Source organism: Equus przewalskii, chromosome 1, assembly GCF_037783145.1.
Source record: "Equus przewalskii isolate Varuska chromosome 1, EquPr2, whole genome shotgun sequence".
Taxonomy (NCBI): Eukaryota; Metazoa; Chordata; class Mammalia; order Perissodactyla; family Equidae; genus Equus; species Equus przewalskii.
In genome coordinates this window covers 148,582,785-148,607,919 of record NC_091831.1, presented here as the reverse complement: position 1 = coordinate 148,607,919, position 25,135 = coordinate 148,582,785, and the positions used below count along the sequence as shown (strand labels likewise).

Below are 25,135 nucleotides of genomic sequence, written 5' to 3'. Positions count from 1 at the left end.
TTGTAATGATAAATGGTATCTGAGGGTTTTTTTCTCTGATAACACTTCTAACATCAGATAAAAGGGTTTTTTTCCTCTGAGACCATTTCACCAACTAGGTGTTCAACCATTCGGTTCAATTCTGACTACCTGACCCCACGGGGTCTGTCCCAGAAGCCACCCCCCCCTTCAGATGCCAGTCGCAAGCCCCGGGCCACTCATACTTCTGACCAACTGGCTATAAATGAAGGGTTCCCATGACCCCCTCCTCAGGTTCAATAATTTGCTAGAATGGCTCATGGAACTCAGGAAGGCACTTGACTTGCTATTTCCGGTTCATTGTAAAAGGATATCACTTAGGAACAGCCAAATGGAAGAGTTGCACAGGGCAAGGCATGTGGGAAGGAGCTCGAGCTTCCCTGCCCTCTCCAGGCACCTGAGCCTCCTGGCGCCTTGATGTGTTCACCGGCTCAGGAGCTCTCTCAACACTGTCAGTGGGGAGTTTTTATGGAAGTCTCCTTACGTAGGCATGATTGATTAAATCCTTGGCCATTGGCGGTTACCTCGATCTCCATCCCCTCTGCCTTCCCCAGAGGTGGGGACAAGGGAGGCTGAAAGTTCCAATGTTCTTGTCTCTCTGAGGATTCCAAGGGTTTTAGGAGCTGTGTGCCAGGAACAGGGGACAAAGACCAAACATTTATTCCCCATTGTAGCACAGAATCCTTTTTAAAATTTCATTTTCTATTTGTTGCTCGTAGGTAGAAATACAATTGGGTTTTTTTTTATATTGACCTTGAATTGAGACCTTCTAAATTCACTTATCTAATCCCAATAGTTTGTATGTAGATTTTTCTGGATTTTCTATGTAGACAATCACGTGGTCCCAGGCAGTGTTGTCCTCACCACATTTTGGGTGAGTCCCAGCGGCCTCCCTTTAGGCGTGCATCTCCCACTAGCTGAGTGACCGGCTCTGATTTCTAAATCTCCACTCCCCCTCCCCCAAAGCCACAGCACAGTTCATTGTTTCCGCCCAGCTCCCCACCCTCACCACCGTAAGCCCTGGACCTCAGGACTCTGGGCTGTCCTTCTCTAGCCTTTCCTGCCGCCTCTGGGAAAAACTGGTTCTGGAATTGCTGTTAGGAGCATCCCAGAGTCACTCAGACCATTGGCTAAAGATGCTGTCCTCATGCATTCCTGAGCAAAAGCTGGGCCCTCGGGGTGGGGGTGGGGGAACAGGGAATTGGGGAAAGGGATATTCTGGGGGGAAAGAGTATGAAACAGCTCTTCTTCAACTCCAGGGTGTGTCCCTACACCTCCAGAGGAGCTCAGAGAACAAGGGAGGAGGGTAAAACTGTCAGCTAAGCTAATCCGGGGATAGAGGCTCTGAGAGGCCATTAGGACGGAAATACAGAATGGAGACTCTGCGGTAGCCAAAGGCTGAGAGGGAGGAGGTCAAGTTTTAGCAAACCATCGGGAATCTACGTAGTGGAGAGGTGGTCCCAGCAATCAGGGAGGGCCCCTTGACAGGTCAATCTGCCAGGAAAGGAGTTTGGCATCACCCCCAGGCTTGTATCTGCCCATGTTCCGATGTCTGTAGGGCCCTGAGCTGAGAGACAGGGATGCACGGAGAGGTAGCACAGTAAGAGAAACTGCCCCAATTTAATGGGAATCTGCTCACTTCATACTCCCTAAACCCTGTGAGCTAGCTTTTACTAACCCCGTGTCATAGATGAAGAACACGGAGGCTCAAGCCATTTGGGTAACTTGCTCAGAGTCTCCCCAGCTTAGCGGGAGACAACTGCAACTCACCTGCAACTCCAACAGGTGTATTTCATCCCAAAGCCCTGGGTCCCTGGGGGTCCTGCCCATGTGGCTTCATCTTAGGGAGTGTTTGGTAGAATCTCAAACCTCGACGTCCCAAAGAGTGGCTGACATTCCAAGAGGTATGACATGGGTTCAGATTGGTTCACACATGGTAAATTCCTGCTGGTAAGCTGTGGCCTTTCTTTTCTTTTTTTTTTAAAGATTTTATTTTTCCTTTTTCACCCAAAGCCCCCTGGTACATAGTTGTGTATTTTTAGTTGTGGGTCCTTCTAGTTGTGGCATGTGGGTCAGCGCCTCAGCATGGCTTGACAAGTGGCACCATGTCTGCACCCAGGATTCAAACAGGCCAAACTCTGTGCTGTGGAAGCAGAGTGCGCGAACTTAACCCCTGGGCCATGGGGCCAGCCCCCTATTTTTGGTTTTTTTTTTTTAATTTTCCTTTTTCTCCCAAAGCCCCCTGGTACATAGTTATGTAGTGTTAGTTGTGGGTCCTTCTAGTTGTGGCATGTGGGACGTCGCCTCAGCATGGCTTGACGAGCAATGCCATGTCCGCGCCCAGGATTCGAACCCGCGAAACCCTGGGCCACCAAAGTGGAGCACGTGAACTTAACCACTTGGCCACGGAACCAGTCTGTGGTCTTTCTGAGTGGGTGCCAGCAGCCTCACAGATCTGTGACCTGCTCCAGAACCTGCTAACGTGACCAGGAAAATGCTGTTTCCAGAGCAGGAGCCCAAAGAGAATGCCCCGGCCCTGTACCTCAGATCTTTGGAGAGATGAATGATCCAAGCATTCTATTCAAGAAACAGACTTGAAACCTAGGTGTGACCTTTCCAGGTGACATAAGAACCCATTGAGTGTATTTTACCACAGTAAAGAAAAATTTAAAAAAAGAATTCATTGAGCTCTTTTGAGCCACTTGAGAAACAAAAGCATTCAGCTGGGCACCTCTGACCCTGACTTCCATCCACACTTGGTCCCAGCCAGGGGCTCCCTGAAGGCGAGGCTGGAGCAGCACTTTGGAAGGCGGGCTTTACCTCCTGGGCTTGCAGTCTCCTGCCCTCAAATCTGCATGTCCACGTCACTCCGTCACTCCGAGCGTTGCTGCAGCTCAGGAGTAGGGCCTTAGGCAAACCCCAAATCAGCAAGGCAAGGGATGGAGGCTTGACTGCAAGTGATGTTTTGTACAGAGTTCTGAGACCTGAGAGAAAGGGGCCCACCTGGACGTGGGCTTTCTCTTCCCTGGAGAGATTTCCCCTAAGATAGCCGCCCCTCACCCACCCCAGCCGTGCCCTTGGCTCAGAGCTTTCCAGAATTAGAGCTGAGCACCTGTGACCGTGAGGGCCCTTTTGGCATTCCTGATCCTAGGATAAATGGTCCCAGAACGGGCAACATGTTGGCTTTTTATGAATGTTGTATAGTAGTGCATCGCTTAACGACGGGAATACATTCTGAGAAAGGTGTTGTTAGGCTATTTCATTGTTGTGTGAAGATCACAGAGTGCAAGTACACAAACCAAGATGGTACAGCCTACTGCACACCTGGGCTACCTGGTACTAATTTTATGGGACCACCGTCTTATACATAGTCCATCAGTGACCCAAATGTCGTTATGCAGCGCATGGCTGTATATCACATTAACAGATTTCTTGTTGTTGAACCATCCTGGTACAAACCCAAGTTGATTGTGATGAAAAACAAAAAGCAAACAAACAAAAAACTTTAAAATACTACTGGATTCCGGGGCCAGCCCCGTGGCCAAGTGGTTAAGTTTGTGCCCTCCACTTTGGCGGCCTATGGTTTCGCCGGTTCGAATCCTGGGCGCGGACATGGCACCGCTCATCAGGGCGTGCTGAGGCGACGTCCCACATGCCACAACTGTAAGGACCCACAACTAAAAAAATACACAACTATGTACTGAGGGGCTTTGGGGAGAAAAAGGAAAAATAAAATCTTAAAAAAAATACTACTGTATTCAATTTGCTGGTTTTGTTTAGGATTTTCACTCTTATGTTCACAGATGAGATTGGTTCAAATTTTCCTTTTCTGTATTCTTCTTATCTGGTTTAAGAGTCAAGGTCATAGTTCATGAAATGAGTTTGCCTGCTTTCCTCCCTCTTTCCCCTTTTTGTAGTTCTTTAATAGTGGAATGATATTTGTAATGGGTTTGGGATCTTACAAAAACACACCCCCAGAGTTGGCCTGCTCTGCCAGGGCCTTGGCACAGACCAGAAGACAGCCACCTCTTTCTCTTGTTTATGATCTGTGTTGGCTTATTTACGGCGATTTTGTTGTTTCTGGGCCGGCTCTGCAGGGAGCTAGGCATTTCCCTGAGGAGGAAGGGATGTGAGGTGAGGGGAAGCCCAGGGCCTGGGACAGGGGAGCTGTGCTGCGGGGAGGGAGCCTGGAGCCTGGGGCCCCGTGCCCACTGCAGCCACCCTGTGCCTCCCCGGGGCCAGGATCCCGTGAAGTCCCCAGTGGGGCTCAGCCTGACCCTCCCCACGCAGGCACTATGTTCCGCAAGAAAAAGAAGAAACGCCCTGAGATCTCGGCCCCACAGAACTTCCAGCACCGCGTTCACACCTCCTTCGACCCCAAGGAAGGCAAGTTCGTGGGCCTGCCCCCGCAATGGCAGAACATTCTGGACACACTGAGGAGACCGAAGCCCGTGGTGGACCCTTCCCACATCACGCGGGTGCAGCTGCAGCCCATGAAGGTAAGGTGGGCAGTGGGATGGCGGGGGCCCAGCTCAGCCCACTCCCCCTCCACAGAAGACTGAGCCTGGCAAAACCACAAAGGCACCTGGAGGAACCGCCTAATTACCAGCTATTAATTAGCGGGCTGTTTTCATTCCTGCTAATCAGCCTCTCTTTCTCTCCCTGGGTGACCCAGGGATGGGGAGCCGGGGGAGTCCCTCTCTCCAGGGTGGTAGGGTTGCCAGACTTAGCAAATAAAAATACAGGATGCCCAATAACATCTGAATTTCAGATAACAAAGAATCATTTAGTATTAAGTGTGTCTCAATATTTGGGCCTGCAGCCCCTGTGGGGCTCAAAGCTCTCACAGACCAGGGGGATTTAGTTGCGTGGGTCAGGAAGGGTGGATCCAAGAACCTGGTAGAGGTGGGGGTCAGGGGCCGTGTCAGGGACTGGAGGCCACGAAGCCACAGTGTGTGGAGGAGAGCCCTGGACTGGTCCCTGCCTCCTCAGAGAGCGCTGCAATCTCCCAGCAGGCCTCAGAAAGAGCTACAGAATGGCAGCAGCGCCCGGGCAGGCTTTGGAGTGCCCCCCATGCCCCCTCAGCTTCCCGAGCTCAGCTGCCCACACCACTTGGTGTGCATACAGCAACCCCGTGGTGATTCACTTGTGTGCCCTGCTGGACTGGCAGCCCCATGAGAATGGGCCTGCTCACTGTGTCCCTGCCCCAGCACAGGCCTGACCCACTGTGGGCCCTGGTACATTACTGAAAAGTTAAGGAATAGATGGATGACACAGCAAGTGAGGTCCTTGGGTGTTCCTCCCCAAGGCCCCCGGGGAGGCTCTCTGACCTGGTCTTGGCCACCTGTCAGGCTGCTCACCCACGCCCTTCTCCCCTCCCCTCCAGACAGTGGTGCGGGGCAGCTCTGTGCCCTCGGACGGCTACATCTCCGGGCTTCTCAGCGATATCCAGAAGTTGTCGGTCATCAGCTCCAACACCCTGCGTGGCCGCAGTCCTACCAGCCGGCGGCGGGCACAATCCCTGGGGCTGCTGGGGGATGAGCACTGGGCCACCGACCCGGACATGTACCTGCAGAGCCCCCAGTCTGAGCACACTGACCCCCACGGCCTCTACCTCAGCTGCAACGGGGGCACACCAGCAGGCCGCAGGCAGACGCCGTGGCCCGAGCCGCAGAGCCCACGGGTCCTGCCCAATGGGCTGGCCACCAAGGCACAGTCCCTGGGCCCCGCCGAGTTCCAGGGTGCCACACAGCGCTGCCTGCAGCTTGGCGCCTGTCTGCAGAGTTCCCCGCCTGGCACCTCACCCCCCACAGCCACCGGTAGGCGTGGGGCCAAGGCTGCCAGGCATGGCTCGGAGGAGGCCCGGCCACAGTCCTGCCTGGTGGGCTCCGCTGCAGGCAGGCCGGGCGGGGAGGGCAGCCCCAGCCCTAAGACCCAGGAGAACAGCCTCAAGCGCAGGCTGTTCCGAAGCATGTTCCTGTCCACTCCTGCCACGGCCCCTCCGAGCAGCAAGCCAGGCCCTCCACTGCAAAGCAAGGTAGGTCAGGCTGGGGCCACCCTCTGGGGCTACTCGCATCAGGGCAGGAAGCCTGGCCTGGCAGGCGTGCACTGGGGAATGCGGGTCAGGGACACAGACCCTGCCTGGCCTTCCCCACTTACAGGGTTGGGTCGGGAACAGCATGAAGGAACAAAATGATCAAGAAACCAGCTCAGCCTCAGCTGAGGATTCTACCCTGAACCAGCTAAGCCCTCGCCCTCCAAGGGCTTAGCATATGTGAGTCAGAGGTTATAAGCCCAGTCATTTTCCCGGGGGGCCTCAGAGGGGCTTATGGTGTGCCGAGCTGACACTCCCCTGGGGTGTGTCTAGGCGGGCCATGCTAGGAGGCAGAGACCCCCTTGAAAAAGCAGCATCTTTAGCCACAAGCCCAGACCCTCGCCTGCCCCCAGTGCCGTAGCAACCCCCACCCAGGCCCCAGTAGGGAGAGTGGCTCCGGCCCTGGCAGGGGCTGGCTCTCTCTGCGTCCCTGCCTCTTCCCAGAGCTTCTTTCTGCCTCCATCCCTCGCTTGCCCGTGCTCTCCCCAGGTCCTGCTCCCTGGACTGCTTCTCCATAAGGCATCAGAAAAGTTCAGTTAACTCCTTCTCTACTGACGATTCCTCCCTCTCTCTTTCCCTCCCTCCCTTCCTCCTCCCCTTCCTTTCCTTTTTTTAGCGGTTGTTGTTTTATTTAGCATCTCTGTGGTGATTTACTCTTGAGTTTGTATGCCGCATGAAAAGCTAGAGGACTGAATCAGCCCCGGTCTGGGAGCAGCAGGAGAGCCGACTTCTGGTCTGTGTGACTGTCTCAAACGCACTTATTTTCCTTGTAAAAAAGGAAACCGTGACGGGAGCCCTAATGGTGACATTTCTCGGCAGGCAGAGGACGTTTTTGCTTCTTACATGCCCTGTGACATGACATCCTGCCTGTGGTGACAATAACATCCTTTCCCATTGGGCAGATGGGAAGACTGACTCAGAGGGGCGAGACGACCCCCAGGTGTCAGGAATGAGTCAGGGAAGGAAGACGGAAGGGCCCTCGGCTCATGCCTCATGCTCATGAAGGCTTTCCAATCATGGCGGCCACTTGTTCCCCAGCTCCTTCCTGAGGGATAGGCAGAAGAAATGAGTTCAGGCTGCAGGTTTTAAGTTAAGACATGACTTCTGACAGGGAGCCGAGTGGTGGACCCTCCCCTCCCTGGAGGCCCTCAGAACAAGCCTGGGTCCTCTCCTGTTGGCCATGGCGCCAGTGTGGTCCGACCTGAACGTGGACAGGGGTTTGAGGGTTGGCCTGGACCCACAACCTTTCCAAGTCACCAGCAGCACGAGGCACCCAGGGAAGGTTCTGGGCTTTGTGCACCCCAGCCCACTCTGGGACAAAGGACAGTGGACTGGGATCCCGTCAGGTGGGAGTTTGGGGGACGGACAGATGAGATGTGGCTTGATGTGTCCGTGTGAGGAACGTGAGTGTCCGTGAGCTGAGGGGTCTCTGCTCTGGAAGGCTGTGCCCCTGGGGAGACACTCCTCAGAAAACCAAGGTGGGAGCAGGACCGTGCACACCGTCGGGGAGGTGAGAAGTGGCACTTGGTCACTCTCTGGCCTCTTGGGAGGTGTGCTGGGGGGCTTCAGGGATTGGGAGAAAGGGCGTGTCAGCACGGGGCTGGGCACTGACATGCATGGTTCTGGGCTCCGCCAGCACCCACAGCAGGGACCAGGCTGTCCGCCCAGCCTCTGTCGGCCTGTCCATGCCCGCACACGCTCCCGAGTGCCTACCGTGGGTCACTGCTGCTAGGTGTGCACCTGGGAGGGCAGGTGGTGGTAGCCTGGGGCTCAGAGACACCGCACTTCCAAATCCAGAGAGTGGTTTCCTCCTCAGCACCTGGGCAGGCCTCTCCAGATCAGTATTCTGCAGCCAGGCCTCTAAAGGGCAGGGCTGACCCTTCCTCTGAGCTGCACCAGGCAGGGCCCCTCACTCCCTGCACTTCTCCCGTCTGGATCAGCTAATCCTTTGTTGGGGGGCTGTCCCGTGCATTGTAGGGTATTGAGTAGCATCTCTGGCCTCTACCCACTAGATGCCAGTAGCTCCCCTCAGATGAGACAGCCAAAAATCCCTCTAGACATTGCCAAATGTCCCTTGGAGGACACACTCACCCCCAGCTGAGAACCAGTGCCTTAAGAAAATTCCAACACAGATGGGAAGCATCCGGCTTCCTCCTCCTCCTCGCCCCCCAGTTCCGGGAAGCCCCGACCAAACCAGCAGCCAGCCCTCTGCCCCTCAGCACCTCCCGGGGTTGGCTCTGGACACTCCCAGCACCCCTATAGCAGCCGTCCATGCACTGGTGCCCTGGGAGGTCAGGCCACCAATGGCCACCGTGCGCCAGGCATGGCTGCAGGAGGGTCCGTGGCCCTAGGGGTCTTGTACTCAGCCCCAGGCAGCTTGGCCTGTGGTCACTCACTTTGACTAAAGAGTAAAAGAAGACCTTGAGTGAGGGCAGGGAGGCCAAAGAGGTAAGACAGGAGCCCGGGGGATTTAGAAGTGGTTCTACTTAGAGGCAGAAAGGCGAAGGCAGAAGACCTCAACAATCAGGACCTTGGTTAAGCACCTACTGTGTACCACATTCTCCCTTACATGCCCAGGACCCCCAGTAGGACCACAACATAGGGGTGAGGGGTTAGGCTGACTGGGGCTGAAGTCTGGCCTTGCCCCTCACTGCTTAGTGACTCTGGGCAAGTTACTTAACCTCTCTGAGCCTGTTTCCTTACCTACAAATGCAGATGATAATAGTACCCAGGGGACAATAAAATAACCCACAGGGTTATGAGAATAAAATGAGATAATGCATTTAAGGCCCTTCTCAAAGTGGCAAGCCCTCAATATTAATAACTGAGGTAAGCCCTCAATAAATGGCTTTAATATTTTTTAAATATTATAATATGGCCTCTGCCTTTGGGGCACTTACTGTACAGCCCTCCAAGCCCACAGCCAGAGAGCCCGGCCCTGTCACCATGTCCCAGGAAGGAAAAATGAAGCATCATGATAACTCACATGCACAACTCTTCTAGTGGCTTCCGGCCCAGGAAGAGGTCTCAGTCGCATAGTAACTCCAGAATCAACCCAGAGCCCTTAACAGTTCATTCCATCTTTTGTCCCCCTTTCCCTTTCTTGGCGGGGTTTAACAAGTTTCATCTGGTCCTTTCTTGTGGTTACATTAAGTAAAAGCTCCCTCCATGTGGAGACAGGCAGTAAGGCCAACAGGGGGACACTTGGGACCAGACCCTGCTGAAGTGAAGACCGAGCCCGGCTCCACCACCCGTGTCCTTTGTCCCAGGCCACGTGGGTGCCAGGTTTTCCACTGGATCCCTGCATTTTCAGCTTCCCACTGCACCCTCAGCCCCCCAGGCTCAGCCAGCACCTGCAGCAGTGTCTCCGTGGGGGCCTTCCTCAGCCCCTCCGCACAGCTGTCCTCACCCCTCCACCAGGCCCACTCATCCACAGAGCAGAGGCAGCCGTGCAGGATGCTGGGAGGCCAGGAGGTGAAGGGAATCACTTCACAGCCCCTTAGAAACTCAGAGGGAGAGAAGTCAAGGGCGGTTCGAGCAGCCTCAGGAGCCGCTGGAGGTACTTTTAGGTCCCGGAGCTTGCCCAGCCCCACACAGATGCTCAGAGAGGCCATTTTCTGGCTTAGGTCCATGCCTCGCAGGCCAGCAGGCAGCCTTTTTTGGGGGCTGGTCTGGTGACTGTGTGATGAAGTGAGCTCTGCCGGGTGACATCTCGTGGAACCTCTGTTCCAGGACATGGCCTCCCAGCCTCACTGGTGGCCCTGCCCCCTCCAGCCCCAGTCCCAGCCCTCACACAGGCTCCCAGAGGCCATGGAACCTCAGAGCCCATTTGTCCAGAGCTGCTCAAGTGTGGTCCACGGGCTTCCTACATCAAAACCCAGGGGCCTTGTTAAAATACAGAGTCCCTACTCTGGGGACCAACTGAAGCGGTCCCTGCCCTGGCAGTCTGCATTCTATCCAGCTCCCCAGATCACTGCATTTATAGAGGAGACTGGGGCTCAGAGAGGGTGACTTGCCTAAGATGCATCGCAAGTCAGAGCAGAGCAGGACTGGAACCTGACCGTAGTCCGGAGGTCCCACTGCCCCACAGCCTAGAATGGAGAAAGGTGGGTGAGGGTCGAGGGCCAGCAGAGACATGAGAGACCCTCTTTACTCTCCAGATGTGCTCGCCGGGCAGCCCAGAGTCGTTGCCGCCGTGCTGGGAGGCTTTCCTGGCCCCTTCGCTGCGGAGGCTGAGCTCCAGCCCAGCACGGCCTGCCAGAGGCTGGCGCCCACGCTGGGTGGGCAGGCGGGGGGTGGGGTTGATGGCAGAGTCTGCCCCCGGGCTCTCTGCTGGGAGGGGCCCCCGTGCACATGCTCGACTCTAGACAAGACCAGGGACTAGGGTGAGGGTGGGAGCCCTAAGTCTTAGGAAAGGGGTGCTGAGGGGGTGGAAAAGGCTCTGGCTGAGCCTGGTGGGACCCAAGGCCCAGGTTGGGGTCTGTGATCAAGCAGCCCGGCCCCCGGCTGAGTGCTGAGGAGATTTCCTGAGTTTGATTCACCTTTGGGGGTTGGGACCAGGACCACTGGGCATGTAGACAGCCGTCTGTGTGCTGGGTTCTGAGACGTCTGGGAGGCAGCTCTGCAGTGTCCTCCATCCGGTGACACATGGCCCTCTCCAGGAGCACCTTTTAAAAACACATAATCCCTGGGAGGAGTCATGTTGCACATCGTCAGCTCCTTGGGGAAAACGCAAGGATGGGACCCTTTCCTGCCAGGCTTGTGGGAGGTTTTGGGCCCAGAAAGGCAAGGAGCCTCGAAGGCTTCCAGGGAGAGGCCTGAGCAGGGCTCACGAGGGACCCAGTCTGCTGCTCAGCTCCACCTTCCCTCCCTCCCACCAGAGACCATGAGGATAGGCCCCCTGCCTTACCATCCTTGCTGGGGGTCATCAGCCAGGAGTTTCATGCTCGGGAGCAAGTAGAGGGACTGCTCTGGGGACCCCTTAGGACTCTGCCCACCCCTGGCCCCAAGGATTGGGTTTGGCTGGACCTCCTGATTCCAGATCTCTCTGGCACCAGATCCCCAGCCCAGGGGACGCCTGAGAACCCCCTGGATGGTAATAGGGCTCCGTGGTGCTCTGTTGGGGACATAGTCTCACAGCACAGAGGTGCAGACTCCCTCTTGTCAGACACAAGCAGGGCTGTGAGACCCCACTGCGGCTTCCCCGCCTGTCCAGGGGGTCAGTCACAGCTGTCCTCTGTCCCCGCCCCCCACTGTCCAGGGCCTCCTCTGCCCATATGGGCCCTTGAGTGAGGGAGCCATGGGAGTAAATGCCCCTGACCCAGATTCCCCGTGCAGCCCCGCAGCATAGAGGGCAGACTGCCTCCCGGTGGCCTCCCTGGGGTCTGGCTGTCAATTACCCAGGAAGAAATACCCAGCACAAGGACACCCCGGGGACTCGGCATTCTTCGTCTTCCCAGGAGCAGCAGAGTGGATGTAAAGAGCTGTTTCATCTGCTCACCTGGGAACACTGGGAGCTGGTTTCCCTAGTGGTTTGGCTTCAGCTCTGTTTGAAAATCTCTGCTCCCGGCACCTCCTCAATTTGGTCTGACGCCTGCATGACCTGCCCATGCCCAGAAGTCACAGCAGCCACCCCCTGCCTCTGGGAAGCTTGTTCCAAACACTGCCACTGCCAAACCCCTTTCTGTTTCTTTCTTCCTCCCTGCAGCCCAGCTCCTCTTTCCGACCGCCACAGAAAGGCTCCCCCACAAGCCTGGTGGCTAAGGCCCAGTCCTTGCCTTCCGACCAGCCCGTGGGGATCTTCAGCCCTCTGACCACCTCAGATACCAGCAGCCCCCAGAAGTCCCTCCGCACAGCCCCAGCCACTGGGCCACCTCCAGGCCGGTCTTCCCCAGCGGGCTCACCCCGCACCCGGCATGCCCAGATCAGCACCAGCAACCTGTACCTGCCCCATGACCCCACGGTGGCCAAGGGTGCCCTGGCTGGCGAGGACACAGGTGTTGTGACCCACGAGCAGTTCAAGGCTGCGCTCAGGATGGTGGTGGACCAGGGCGACCCCCGGCTGCTGCTGGACAGCTACGTGAAGATTGGCGAGGGCTCCACAGGCATAGTCTGCCTGGCCCGGGAGAAGCACTCGGGCCGCCAGGTGGCCGTCAAGATGATGGACCTCAGGAAGCAGCAGCGCAGGGAGCTGCTCTTTAATGAGGTGGGAGGGGAGGGCGGGAGGTGGGCGGGGCGTTCGGGATGGGCAGTGAGCATGGAGCCAGGCAGGACATCAGTGAGCAGGGCCAGTAGGGACTGTGCCTGGCACTCAGACATCCCCGCCTGCCCCCCCAGGTGGTGATCATGCGGGACTACCAGCACGTCAACGTGGTGGAGATGTACAAGAGCTACCTGGTGGGTGAGGAGCTGTGGGTGCTTATGGAGTTCCTGCAGGGCGGGGCCCTCACCGACATCGTCTCCCAAGTCAGGTGGGCAACTGGGAGGGCGGGGTCCCAAGTGATGGCTGCCCTCCCCACTGCCCTAGCAGGGGCACTGGGAAGCTCGGGCCCAGAAGACTTGGGGTGCCCACTGGATTGTCCTGAGGTTCCCTTGTCTGTTTGGGTTAACGGAGCAGGGGCTGGTGGGGGGAGGCCAAAGTAGTCTCCAGTCTAGGCCCAGGCCCTAAGGCTCTGGCCTGCCTAGGCTGCCGCACACATTGCCCCAGAGCTGTGGAGCTGGGTACCAGGGGCACCCACTCTGCCCAGCCCAGCTGTCCTGCAGCCCTGCCAAAGCTAATATTCTTTTCCGCCGGTGGTCCTGCCTTCCCCATCCAGGCTGAACGAGGAGCAGATCGCCACAGTGTGTGAGGCCGTGCTGCAGGCCCTGGCTTACCTGCATGCCCAGGGTGTCATCCACCGGGACATCAAGAGTGACTCCATCCTGCTGACCCTCGATGGCAGGGTAGGGCCCTCCCCACCCTGGCACACTCATGCCCCCTACTTCCCTGCTCCCATCTCCTGGTTCACCACTGACTCTCCTTTCTCCCTCTCACTTCAACCCCAGGTGAAACTCTCCGACTTCGGATTTTGTGCTCAGATCAGCAAAGATGTCCCTAAGAGGAAGTCCCTGGTGGGAACCCCCTACTGGATGGCTCCTGAAGTGATCTCCAGGTCTTTGTATGCGACCGAGGTAACCGTTCCCTTCAGCTCCTCGTCCTCCCAGGGCAGGCTTGGGGGTACACTGCTCTTCCACTTGTGGCCCCCTCTGGAGCCCCCTGCCAAAAATAGCCCTGGTTCTCAGTCAAGACCCCACCCCACTGCCTACTGCCCCCTGCCCCCTCTTGGATGGGTCTGCTCTCTCCTGTGACTTGGTTGCCACAAACTGGTATTGAAAATGCCCTCCCTCACCTCAAGGGCAGAATGGGATACGGCCAGGCTTATCCATGTGTGATGGCGTTTCTCAGAGAGTGGCTGACAGCTATGTCCCTACAGTCAATGGTCATTTATGCAGGAAATAACTGACCACAGGGCAGGTGGCCAGGAAGGAAGCTAACTCACCAAGGAGAGCTGGGACCAGCTGCTCCCCTCCCCCTGCAGTACGCTGCTACCAAGGGGCCACACTCTGGCCAGTGGAATCAGGGACGTTCTCCTCCTGCAGGTGGATATCTGGTCTCTGGGCATCATGGTGATTGAGATGGTGGACGGGGAGCCACCGTACTTCAGCGACTCACCAGTGCAAGCCATGAAGAGGCTCCGGGACAGCCCTCCACCCAAGCTGAAAAACTCTCACAAGGTCAGTCAGAGCACAAAGTGTGACCCCACAGACCCCATTCTTCCTGAGGCTTAGAGGACCGGAGCCTGGGCTCCCAGGCCCAGCCTCTCCCTTTCACAGAAGCCAGAGGGTCTGCGTTCCCAGAAAAAGACTGCTCTTTCTCCACACAAAACCTGCGCCTGGGTGTGAAGCCACATCTACCCACAAACTCCCACGGTCACTCTGAAAAGTTTCCAGCTGCAAGCAATTGACAGGAGCCCAAGATAAGGGAAAGCAAGGCTGTCAGGAATCCCCGATGTCCTGGGGAGGAACCCAAAGAAGCCAATTGAGCAGGAACCCCTCCACCCCATCTGTCAGGGAGCCATACCATGGCACATTGTTCCCAGTCTATCGCAGCAAATTCGCTTATCCTCCATCAATGCACGTCTTCACCACATCGGAGCCAGTTTTTCCCTTAAAACCTGTGTGTGTGTGTTTAACCCTTTTCTGCCAAATCCACCTAAAACCACAGGCCTTGCCTGTGGTCACCCCCTGCTGGTGGCCAGGTCAGCACAGGGCTGCGAAGTGGTACTGCCATCTGGTGGTCAGAGCGAGAAATGTCCCAGAGGGTTGAGGCCCAGTCCTTGAATGGCAAAATAGTTCTGTAGCCCCAACACAGCTGGATGGGAGGACAGACAGGAAAGACCTTTCAAGACAACTGGTCCTTGGAGCTTGCACTGCTGACCCCAAGATTAGCAGATAGGGGAGATGTCCAACTGGCTAATTCCCCAGAGGATGGAGCCTTCTGTAACAGCCCAAGACTCAGCCTCATCCCAAGATACTGGCTCAAAATGAATCCAGATAAGCCAGTGATTTAGTCCCTAAGGCTTAGAGCAATAAAGAAATCTTCCTTTTCAGGTCCCACCTTATTCTTTTCTATTTTTCAAAACACTTCTTCATCTCTGACCTCTTTTTTTAATCTTCACAAAAAGGCCTTTGTGGCAGACAGGGCAAACACGTTTTATCTTTAGCCCATTTTGCAGATGAGAAAACTGAGGTTTAGAGAAAACTGCAACTTGCCCAAGATCAGGGGTAGACCCAGGACTGGATCACTGATACCAATCCCATGTCCCTTCCACAGAGCCGCGGGGCCTGAACGCTGAGAGCCCTGAGGAGCAGGGTGGGGACCCAGCCATAGTTGAGCCCAGCTCCCCAGGGCTCCAGGCATCCTAATTCCCTTGCTCAGAAGCACCCCCTAGAGGTGAACTGGCCACTTTCCCTGGACTGATGCTGACTTTCTTTACCTCCCTGACAATCCAAAAGTACTGAGCCTGGGAGGCACAAGGAAGTAAGAAACGAGAGAATTTAAGACTTCCAAATGAAGGTGGGGCCAGGCAGATAGGTCACCCCAAAGTGACTGCAAACCGTGGCTTCCTCTCACTGCCCTGTCTCCCCAGGTGTCCCCCGTGCTGCGAGACTTCCTGGAACGGATGCTGGTACGCGACCCCCAGGAAAGGGCCACCGCCCAGGAGCTCCTGGACCACCCCTTCCTGCTGCAGACGGGGCTGCCCGAGTGCCTGGTGCCCCTGATCCAGCTCTACCGCAAGCAGACCTCTGCCTGCTGAGCCCACCCACAGAGTGCGCCTGCCGCCTGCACCCACAGGCAGGGGACAGTGGGCAGCCAGCCTGCCAGCAGGGCCTGCCTGCCTCATTCTCTCAGTATTCTCTCCAAAGATTGAATGTGAAGTCCCATCCCCGCCCTCCTGCCCTTCAGCCCACTGGGCCAGGCCGGACCTGCCCTCTCGGTCTCTCTCCCTCCCCAGTGAGTCCCCAGTTGCCTTTGGGATGATGAAGACCCTTCTGCAGGATGCCCCTTTGTTATTTGCACAGGGATATTTCTAAGAAATGCAGAGACCAGCCTTCCTGGCCACTGCAGCCAACACAGCAGAAAAGGCTGCTGTGGTTTTTAAAGGTAGTTGTACACTAGCATCCCAGGCCTCCCAAGAGGGCAGCCTGTCTATCTTCACCAGGATACGTGCTGTTCTCAGCTCCAATTCCAAACCCTGGGGTCTCGAGAGGGCCACAGGGAAGGGTTTGAACACCTGAATCCATCTTCCGCCCTTGTGTCTGACTTCCTGAAGGCAGGGTCCCACCCACACCTGCTTCCCGACCCACCTGGGCTGACAACACTCTCCCTGCACAGCCTGCCGGAATGGTGAACAGCCGGCTCGTAGGCCATGGGAGGGGGAGGGGCACTTTCTGGGTGAAAGAGAAAGAATGGGGTGGGTGGTAGAGGTGGTCTCCCTTTCTAGGATGTGTGGATGTGTGTGTGTGTGTGTGTGTGCACGTATGTGTAAGTGGAGGAAGGTCACCCCGACAGCCTGGCTCCCTTCAGGTCACCCACAGGCAGCTTCAGGAAGCCTTCCCCATCCTCCCTCCCACTAAGTCCTGCTCTGAGGGGACCTGCTTTCTCGGCCTGGCTTCCCACCTCTTAAGTCCTGTGTTTCTACCTGACCGTGAAGAGGTCCGTATTGAGTCTCGTACCTCCTGCAGGCTTGGCAGCTTTCCGAGTTTCTCCTGCACTGTGCAGTCTGAGAGCCAGAGACCAGAATGGTGAGGGAACAAACTTTGTTTTACCTGTGGGTGTCATCTCAATAACCTGGTCATCAGGGACCCGTTCTTTTCAAAATCCAGGTCTGGGGGAGGTGACCCAGCTGCCGGGGTTCCATCACATCAAGAGAATGGGCACCCCATTTGTGCAAACCATCTGCACCCACCGCCTCCTCAGACACCTGGCTCCTTGTCCTCCTTCCCTCCCACCTTCAGGGCTGTGGCGAGGCAGGGAACCCCAGGGAGGAACTACAGGTGCCCAGACCCTCTCTAGATAATATTTTTAGATTCCTCTGCTCCCTGGTGGCCTGCTTTGGGGCAAAAAAAAATTTGCCAGGACTTTTTTTAAGGGTCAGAGTTTTAAAAACAAAAGCATCTTCCCTAGAAACTTTTGTGAATTGTTTGCACTTGTGCCTGTTTTAAATTAAACTGAGTGTTCAAAACCTCTGGGCTTCCTGTTGTCTCTGGGCATGGAGCCAGGCTGTCTTCGAGCTGGACACCCTGGAGTGGGTGTGGCCGTCCCTCCTCCCCGACGTGAGCTCCCCAGCAGTCACTCTAGTCCACAAAAAACCCAACTCCCTGGTGGCTTGTGAACCCGAAATGAGGGCAGAGAAAGAGGGAAACAGGAAGTAAAAGGCCCTTGGGACTGAAAGAGCTGAGAAATAGACAGGGCTCCTTCCCAGGGGAGAAGAGCCCAGCGGGGAAAGCCAGGGCGAGGGCTGTGCTTGCTGGCACAGGAGCCCTGGGGGCAGCCGCCAGGGCTGATGACCACTTTCTGTAGCAGCATCTCACCTCCCCTGTTACCTTCAGAGGCTGCTCTCCTCGAAGTCAGAGGCTGGAACTGCTTCCAAAGAGAAAGCAGTCTCTGTTTCGGTTCTCAGAACTGAGGGGGACAGTGAGGCGTTGTGAAAGAGCAGTAGAGGCTAGAAATCAAGAAACCTGGGTTCTGGTCCTGGGGGTGGGGGAGGCAGCTGAAATTATCTTTAAACTTCTAGCTCTGACACTGATTCCAGCACTTCCTTCCTGAAATCTCATCCTACCCTCTAACCCAGGGTTCACGGAAACCTCTTAACCAGGTGCAAAGAGTCATATAGATCTCCCACTCCCCACAGCATTCCCACCTAGATGGCTGCCCTGGTCCGAGGGCCCCAGTCCCACCAGCTCAGTCCGAAGCAGCACCTGAGTCTTCCCTTCAGGAGGCAGCCACATGGGAGGGACAGAGATGGAGGCTGATGGAGGGTGGAAGCTTCGTAGGAAGCAACATGCCCTTCCACCTCTCCAAAGGGAGCCCAGTTAGGAGTGGTTGGCAGGGCAAAGAAAGGCCAGTTCTTGCAAGTGACTAATACTGGATTTATTAACTATTCTTTTGAGTTCTAATAGTCCTTCCACCACACAGCATCATTCCAAAAGCATGTGCGTACATCAGGTAGCCTCACACACAGACCAGTTCTGAGCTTGATCTCAGTACTGAGCTCCAGTGGCATAGGCGACTCTTCACAATGACAAAAGCAATAAGAGTTGGAAAAGCAAAATGTTTAGAAAAGTCTCTTGTAAAGTGGAGGGAGCTAGAGAGGACCCCAGCCTCAACGCCCTGGGGCTGACAATGAGAGGAAGTGCAGGAGAGCGACCCGACCCGTGGCGGAAAGTCTACGTTCTGCACAGAGCTGGGGCTGGTGAGAAATCTGCAAGAACGCCAAGTCAGTTCAACACACAATTCAGTTCAGACAGGAAAGACCTGCTGTGGTTTTTTAGAAACATCACTTTCAACCACCAAGTCGTTGGCAACTCCACCGGGAGGAGCCCTGGTGGTTGTTTACCCCATACAGAGGGCCCAAGGTGACATTCAATCAGAAAGCCCCATGTCAGCCACACTTGAAAGATAACAGCACCTTCCACACAATGTGCAACCCAGACCTCGTTGTGTTTTGAAGAAGCCAAAATACTTGTATTCTTACACCATTAAAAACTTCGTGAAAGTTAAACACAGTTGGAAAGGGATTCAGTGAGCAAGCAAGGATCAGAAAAAAAAAAAAAAATTGCGCATGAGGTGCCCAGATATCTCCCACCAACCCCAGGTCCTCTCGCGCTTCGGTATTGTTTACCCACCGCCCAAACAGTGGGGCTGAGGAGAGGGGGAAGGGCGAAACCTCAGAAACGAAAGCAAATCTCATCAGAAGAAAACAGTGCATAATTGGTAGGTCCCAAGGTTCAGAAATCATAAGGGAGGGGTCGGGAGCTCCAGTTCTTCAGAAGACAGCAGGAGCTCTCAGGACACGGAGCCTTAACTTGGAAGATCTTGGGGTCCTTAGTGAAGGGTCTGGGCTCCTGCTACTCCAAATGCGAGTTTTTTTGTTCATTGTCCCTCATTTCACTGCTGTGAAATGACTTCAAGTATCCGGATTTAATATACTACAAGAGGAAGAGGATTCCATGGGTAAATGCACACGGAGGGAGAAGTACACAGCGATGATCCCAAACATAACCAGAAGTCCGAACGCCCAGCCAGGGCGCAGCAAGGAGAGCGCAGCGTGGCCACCAGGGGGCACCAGAGATCGCGTCCCGTGTAGGGGCCCCCGCGGCCTCGCTGACTGCGCCGGTGGAAGGATCTGGGAGGCGTCTGACACCAACACAAGGCCCGCCCTTGGTCACCCACCCTTCACCTCCAGGCCCAACTTCTCAGTACAGGTCATTCTCTCTCTGGGCAGTTCCCTTAGAGTTACTAGTGAGAAACCTTCCGTTCTGCAAAGACGAATAGATCGACGTCTTGAAAAGACCTGACCGCAAGTGGATAAAGGGGTGCACGCTCAACCTTCAGAGTTCACCACAAAAGCCCCACGCGCCGCCGCCCCGCAGGCTCGGCGCACGGATACACGTGCTCGCGCTTCCGCAGGGTCCTAGGGCACCAGAGTCGCCAGACGCCCCTGTCGCCCCTCGCTAGGCCAGCACAAAGAGGAGGACGGGGGCGGGGAGGGAGGGGACGAAGGACCAGGCCGGCAAAGGGCCTTTAACTACCTCTCTGGGGTCGCCTCTGACTCACTAATCTGCCAGGTAATAAAGCTGGGCCGAGCCTGCGTCCCACGCATTGGGGCAGAGGCAGGGGTCTTTGGTCTCGACCTCTAGCATCCATCATCCGCCCTGCCCTCCATTAACGGCCCAGCAAGGAGCAGGAGCTGTTGAACAGCTCCCTTCCAGCTCTCACCGGAGTTTGATGTAATTTAAACCCGGACCTGTGGCTCGTGTGGGCTTGCGACTCCCGCGCGCCGCCGTTTAACGTGGCAAACACTTCAGTCAATTATCCCCCTCGCAGAGCTTCTATTTAAAGAGACATTGTCAGGTTCTTAAGCCTCGGATCATACCCGCTGCTTTCTGCTTCATGTACAAAGAGACTCAAAACACGAGTTCTTTGAGCCTTGGAAGAAATACAATTAAGCAAAGCCTTCGCAACCGTTCCAACCTGCGGGAGCACCCACGTGCGGGACCGGGGAGCTGGGAGGCGGTGGGGGCGGGGGAAGTGCTAAGTCCTTTCCATTTCAGGCCTCTGAGAGTGAGAGGAAATAAGGCTAGGCTGTGAGGGGTGAGACCCCAAAGATGGAACTCAAATGGAGCGGAGCTGAAGAACAGGCTGGCTCAGAGCCCAGAGAGGGGCCAGGCAGAGGTTGGGTTGGGGTAGTGACCCCCGATTGTCAATGAAGGTGAATCCTGGGTAGGCCTGGGGCAGAGACAAGAGGGAGCAGGAATTACCCCAGAACCTGGTTCAAGGGGCAACTGGTGTTCAACACCGGAGGCTCTGCCACCCCCAAAATATGCTTTGTCTTGAGGCAATTTCTCCCCCCAAAAATTTAACCTCCAGATTCCTTCCTAATCAGCCCTCCCGTCCAGAAAGTCTCTTAGGTCGTGTGTGGCATTACTGTCAGCATCACCTGGGGTGGGGAAGGCAGGGACACTGTTCCACCTGCCTGGTTGCCAGGGTATGGGGAAACCTGGCAAGGGTAAGGGGGCCGGGCGGGAGCCAGCAGGACTCAGCACTGAGCCTTAGGGCCTAGGGAAGAGGGTCCACCTTCCCGGCTGGAAGACTGTAGCCCATGGAAGCAGTCTTCTGCTCCTCACCTCCCAGGACAGGAAAGGCAGGCTGCAGCGAAGATGAGAGACTTAGGCGGGGAATACCAACAAGCACAAAAAAAGACTGAGAGAGGGGTCCCTTTTAGAAAGAGGGTACCTCGCCTTGGCAGTGGGGACAGGTTCTGGGATCACGGGCAGGAAACTGCCAGGAAAGTGAGGGATCTGGAAGAAAGAGAGAAATCCCAGGGTAGCAGAGACGGAAGGGGGGCGGGGGGAGCAGTGCTGGCCTCGACGCTGTTTACCGCTGGGCGTGCAGCACCACGGCCTCCGTGCCAGCCTGCCGAGGCTGAAGCCCAGGCACTGAGTGGGGCAGAGCGTTGGCCTCTAACTCCGAGCTGCTCTCGGGCCCTGGTGCCTCCCCAACCAGGCTGGGGATGTCTGGAGCTGTGGAGCGTCGGCGCAAACCCAGGCGGCCAGAGCCGGGGTCGCCCTCTGGGTGGGGGCTAAGGCCGATGGGGGCTTGCACTAAGGTTGGGGGCGCTCCCTCCAGCACCTCCTGTGAACGCCACCGCCCAGTCCCCGAAGACTGGGGCGAATTTGGTCGGGGCATCAGGGCTCCCGCCCGCAGTCGAGCTGCCTCCTCCTCGGTCATGGCACCCAGAGCCAGGCTCATGCTCCGGCCCAGCTCGGGCCGCTCGCTGCCCTGCGCCCGGTGCCGGCCCGAGCTCTTGCCCCCCGAGCCAGCCTCGCCGCCGTGACCATGGCCGCCGGCCGCTCGCGCAAAGCGCGCCAAGAGAGGCCGTGGGAGGCGGCGGGGGCTGGGTCGTCGGCGCTCCGGGCTGGGCGCGGGAGCCGGACGGCCCGGGGGGCTGTCGGAGTTGGAGCCCCGGGCCGCGGCGGCGGCGGCTGCGCGGCCCCAGGGCCCGGTGAGCGCCTGCACGCAGGTCCCGTGACCGCGAGCGGCGGCCAGCTGCAGCGCTGTGAGGCCCGCACGGTTGGTGCGGTCGAGGCGCAGGCCGAGGCGGCGGAAAGAGCGCACCAGGAACTCGAGCACCGCCCCATGGCCGCACGCCGCCGCCCACATCACCGGGCTGTTGCCTGCAGAGTCGGCCGCCTCGGGGTCACCGCTGAACTGCACCAGCAGCTGCACGGCGTCCAGGTGGCCGCGTTCACACGCCAGGCTGAGCGCCGTGCGGCCGCGCTCATCCCGCAGGTTCACTGCCGCACCCTGCTCCAGCAGTAGCCGCACAAAGCGCGCGCGCAGCGCGGGGTCTGGCAGCCCCACGGCCACCATGAGTGGCGTGCGGCCCTGCTCTGCGCGACAGTCGATGATGCTGCGGTCCAACGCATCCAGCACAAAGCGGGCCAGGTGCACTTTGCCCGCCTGCATAGCCTCCAGGAAGGTGCGCGTACCCGCTCGGGGGCACAGGTCCTTGGGCTTCAGCATGGCCCTGGCCGCCGCGCCCAGGCGGCCCGGCAGCTCCGCACGGGGGCGCCCCTGTTCCCGCGCCCCGCGGGGCTCTGGCCCCCGCCGATGCTCTGCTATGGCTCCCTCTGCGCGTGGGCGGCTGCGGCCGAGGGTCCCGGGCTTCCCACTCTTGTCCTCGCGCTGCTCCCGCTGTCCCGCAGCTCCTCGGCCGCACGCCTGGCGTCTCGCTGCTCCTTCCCTGGGCTTCCCGCCTGGAGGTGTACGTTGCTCGCTACTCCGAGCTCCGCGCCTGGCCCGCCACCAGACGACGGGAGACGAAGCTCAGCCACCGCCTGCCTCTCCTGCTGCTTTCTCTGCGTCCGGCGCTCCTCAGTCCCTCGTGGCTTGGAGCCGCGCGGCTCGCCCGCGCACGGGGCAGCGCCCACTCCCCTGCTGAGACGGTGGCGCCCGCCGAGCGCGCCTGCCTCCAGCCCTGGCGGGGCGCGCCGCTCCTCAAGCAGCTGGCGCCGCTCCTCCGCCTCCTCCCTCTCGCGGGGGCCGGGCCACGCCAGGGCGCTTGCTCCTTACTTGGGGGGCTCAGCGGCGCGGGAGCCGCCGCCTGCCTGGATACCTGGCTTTATAGCCTCGGGGGTCTCCATGGCAATGGCTGCCCTGGAAGCAGGCTGAGCCGTCCAGGCAGAAACGGACGGGGCGGGGGAGAACCCCCCTGACCCCCACCCCTTCGTGGGCCTCGATGTCGGGGTGTGGCTCCTCCTCCGCGCTCCCCTGGGGCTGCGGTGGTGGTTGCGGGGCGGGGGTGGGGGCTGCTCACTGGGGGCCACAGGCACTGGATCGAGCCAATCCCAAAGTCACAGTCTTCTCTCCCCGCCCTCCGCCCCCACCGGAGTCGCTGCCCTAGGCTCCTTAGAAACTGGCGGGACCTCGGGCCCGTCGGGGAAGACCGAGGGCTGCCCCCACCAGTGTTGGTGGAAGGAAATGGGACCCTATGAGGGCAGAACTGGACCATAAGCGAGTTAGGGGTGGCGGCGAAAGGCTGACGGACGGGGAGTCATTTGGGGGAGGGGGTACCTGCGCGGCGCGTGGGGTGAGGGGCGCTCAGTCTGGCTGGGAACTGCCGCTCGAAGTGTAGCGAATCACGCACTCACACACAATTGTTCCTCCCGCACACACTCACTCCGAGCGGGGGTGGGGAGAGAGCGTGCTCTCCAATCTCAGACGTCTCCAACCCCGACAACGCGCCCGCGTGCCAGCCCCCGGCGGCTGAGAAGCAGGTGGAGCGGGCGCCTTAAGATCCGGGAGCACGGCAGCCGCCTTACCAACTCTCCGGCGCCACCTCCACGCCGCTTCGGGACCGGCCGCCACCCTGGAAGAGCGCGGACATAACGCAAGGCTCCCCCACGGTCCGGTCTCCCTCTTGAGCACAAAACCACCCCCAGACCACAAGGCTCTGACCTTGGCCACTAGCTGACCCCTTCGGAGAGGAAGGACGAGAAAAGAGCTCGATTCAATAGGGTGTGGAAAAACCACTGCATCTCACGTTCCTCTGGCCGGCTGCACGCCCCTGGGGGCGGCTGGGGGCCGGGGCGGGGGGGAGGGGGGCGCAGGCCTTGAAGGAGGGGAGTCAGGGTGCCTCAGAGCCGCAGGGAGGTGGGAGGGTGAGTAGGGTTGGAATGGATATTTGCAAAGTGCGAAGTGAATCAGGTACAACTACAGAATTTACTGAGACTTTTCGTGAGCCAGGTATTATGTTCCCAGCTGTGGGCAACACAGAAGCAGAAGTTCCATTCTGGATGGAAGAGACCTCTGCTCACCAGCAGGACGACAAGCCCGGGACAAAGAAGTGGAGGTTATCAGCTGAGGGCTGAATGCCTCTGGTAAATGCAAAACCGAGACAGTCCTTAGAGGAAAAGATGGAGTCGTGGGGAGCGGAGGGCTCTGGGGTCTTCTGAGGATAGGGTTTCTGAGATGGTCTTCAAGGATGTGTGCGACCTGGCTGCTAAGAAATAAGGAAGACATTCCAGACGGGGTTACTGAGGCAAGGGCATAGAAGCAGGAAAAACACCTTTAGGGGACAGTGTTGAGCGCTGCTTTAAAGGGTCCTTTCCTAAGAAAGACAGGGAATTAAGGGAAGAATAAAGGTGTCCTCTACCTGGGCAGAGCAGTGACAAGAAGCTTTGCAGCAGGGGCTGCCTGGGGAAAGGTATGGGGTGAAGAGAAGTCAGCCTCTGGGAACAAGCCACTGGGCCCAGGAGGGTAAGTGGCAAAGTTGGCACCTGGTCATGCACCCTGGGCTTCTTGCCTCTCTCCAGGCTCCAGGGAAGTCCCCGGGGCATCCAGGGCCCAGCCAGGGAGCAGGGGCTCCACTTCCGCCTGTCTTGGGGGAAGCATGTGCCGTGTACCTGCACACACTGGGAAGCCCCCCTTTTATCTTTTTGCATTTTTTAATCCCCCTGCTCAGGACTCTGCCAGTTTTCTCTCACAGCGTCATAGAAAGGGCACAGTATTTGACATCAGAGTTAAGTCCCAGCTTGGAGGCATTTACTAGCAGAGTGGCTGCAGGCCTGCAGATTCTCATCTGCAAAATGAAGCCGATAATACTAGCCCTGCCTGCTTCACACAAGAGCAAGCTGGAGAGGTGGGGGGGGGGGGGGGAAGCCGCACAGTGATCCCGAAAGCAGGAAGCCCAATCCCCCCAAGACCTGGGGACACCTCCTGAGGTGTCACCCAGGGCCAGGTATAGTCTCTCCGACCCCAGTAAGGATGCAAGAATGCTCTCCCTATGTACTCAGATAGCAGAAGAAAGGCTTTTCTTTCCTTCATGACTCAATTCCCCTTTTCTGCAGCATGAAATTGCTTCTTTCCCTTTTTCTCTGTTTCCAGAGGAAGGGGAAGGGGGCCCCCTGGAACCTATGTGTGGCAGGCCAGTCCGACAAGCCAGGCAGTGACACCCCCTAGATGGAAGAGAGAAGCAGGAGGAACCTGGAATGGGCACCTCTTTGGTCCTAAAGAGCCATTTCCCCTCCTCCTTGAGACAAGTCTGCCTCATTTACGGCCTTTTTCTGCGGTGGATGGAGACAGCTCCAGGGAAGCAGAGGAGCTGGGGGAGGTCCCCGTCAGGGCATCGCCCTGGCCTGGCAGAGAGCACCAAGCCAGGTACTCTTTGCAAGGAGCAGCCGCTTCCATTTGCCCCAGCT

General features: G+C 57.6%; 2 protein-coding genes across 4 annotated transcripts in view; one reads left to right on the top strand and one right to left on the bottom strand.

The window, feature by feature from the left end:
• PAK6 (p21 (RAC1) activated kinase 6) overlaps positions 1-16,896 on the top strand; it is a 36,501-nt gene extending 19,605 nt beyond the window's left edge. For all 3 annotated transcript variants that reach the window (XM_008536352.2, XM_070625436.1, XM_070625427.1), the window contains exons 4-11: positions 4,309-4,517; positions 5,405-6,055; positions 11,820-12,317; positions 12,449-12,582; positions 12,928-13,054; positions 13,157-13,282; positions 13,751-13,885; positions 15,301-16,896. In XM_008536352.2, the coding sequence (XP_008534574.2) occupies positions 4,314-4,517; positions 5,405-6,055; positions 11,820-12,317; positions 12,449-12,582; positions 12,928-13,054; positions 13,157-13,282; positions 13,751-13,885; positions 15,301-15,468 (2,043 nt within the window). In that variant the 5' untranslated portion in view covers positions 4,309-4,313 and the 3' untranslated portion in view covers positions 15,469-16,896. The remainder of the gene's footprint in view (positions 1-4,308; positions 4,518-5,404; positions 6,056-11,819; positions 12,318-12,448; positions 12,583-12,927; positions 13,055-13,156; positions 13,283-13,750; positions 13,886-15,300) is intronic.
• Positions 16,897-17,782: 886 nt separating this feature from the next.
• Positions 17,783-22,686, bottom strand: ANKRD63 (ankyrin repeat domain 63). The gene has a single exon (XM_070625446.1). It carries the CDS (start codon positions 21,957-21,959, stop codon positions 20,811-20,813), a length of 1,149 nt encoding a protein of 382 aa, XP_070481547.1. The 5' UTR covers positions 21,960-22,686; the 3' UTR covers positions 17,783-20,810.
• Positions 22,687-25,135: the final 2,449 nt, after the last annotated feature.

Excerpts from the sequence above, each read along its gene's own strand:
- ANKRD63 (XM_070625446.1), bottom strand. The coding sequence starts at position 21,959 with ATGCTGAAGCCCAAGGACCTGTGCCCCCGAGCGGGTACGCGCACCTTC.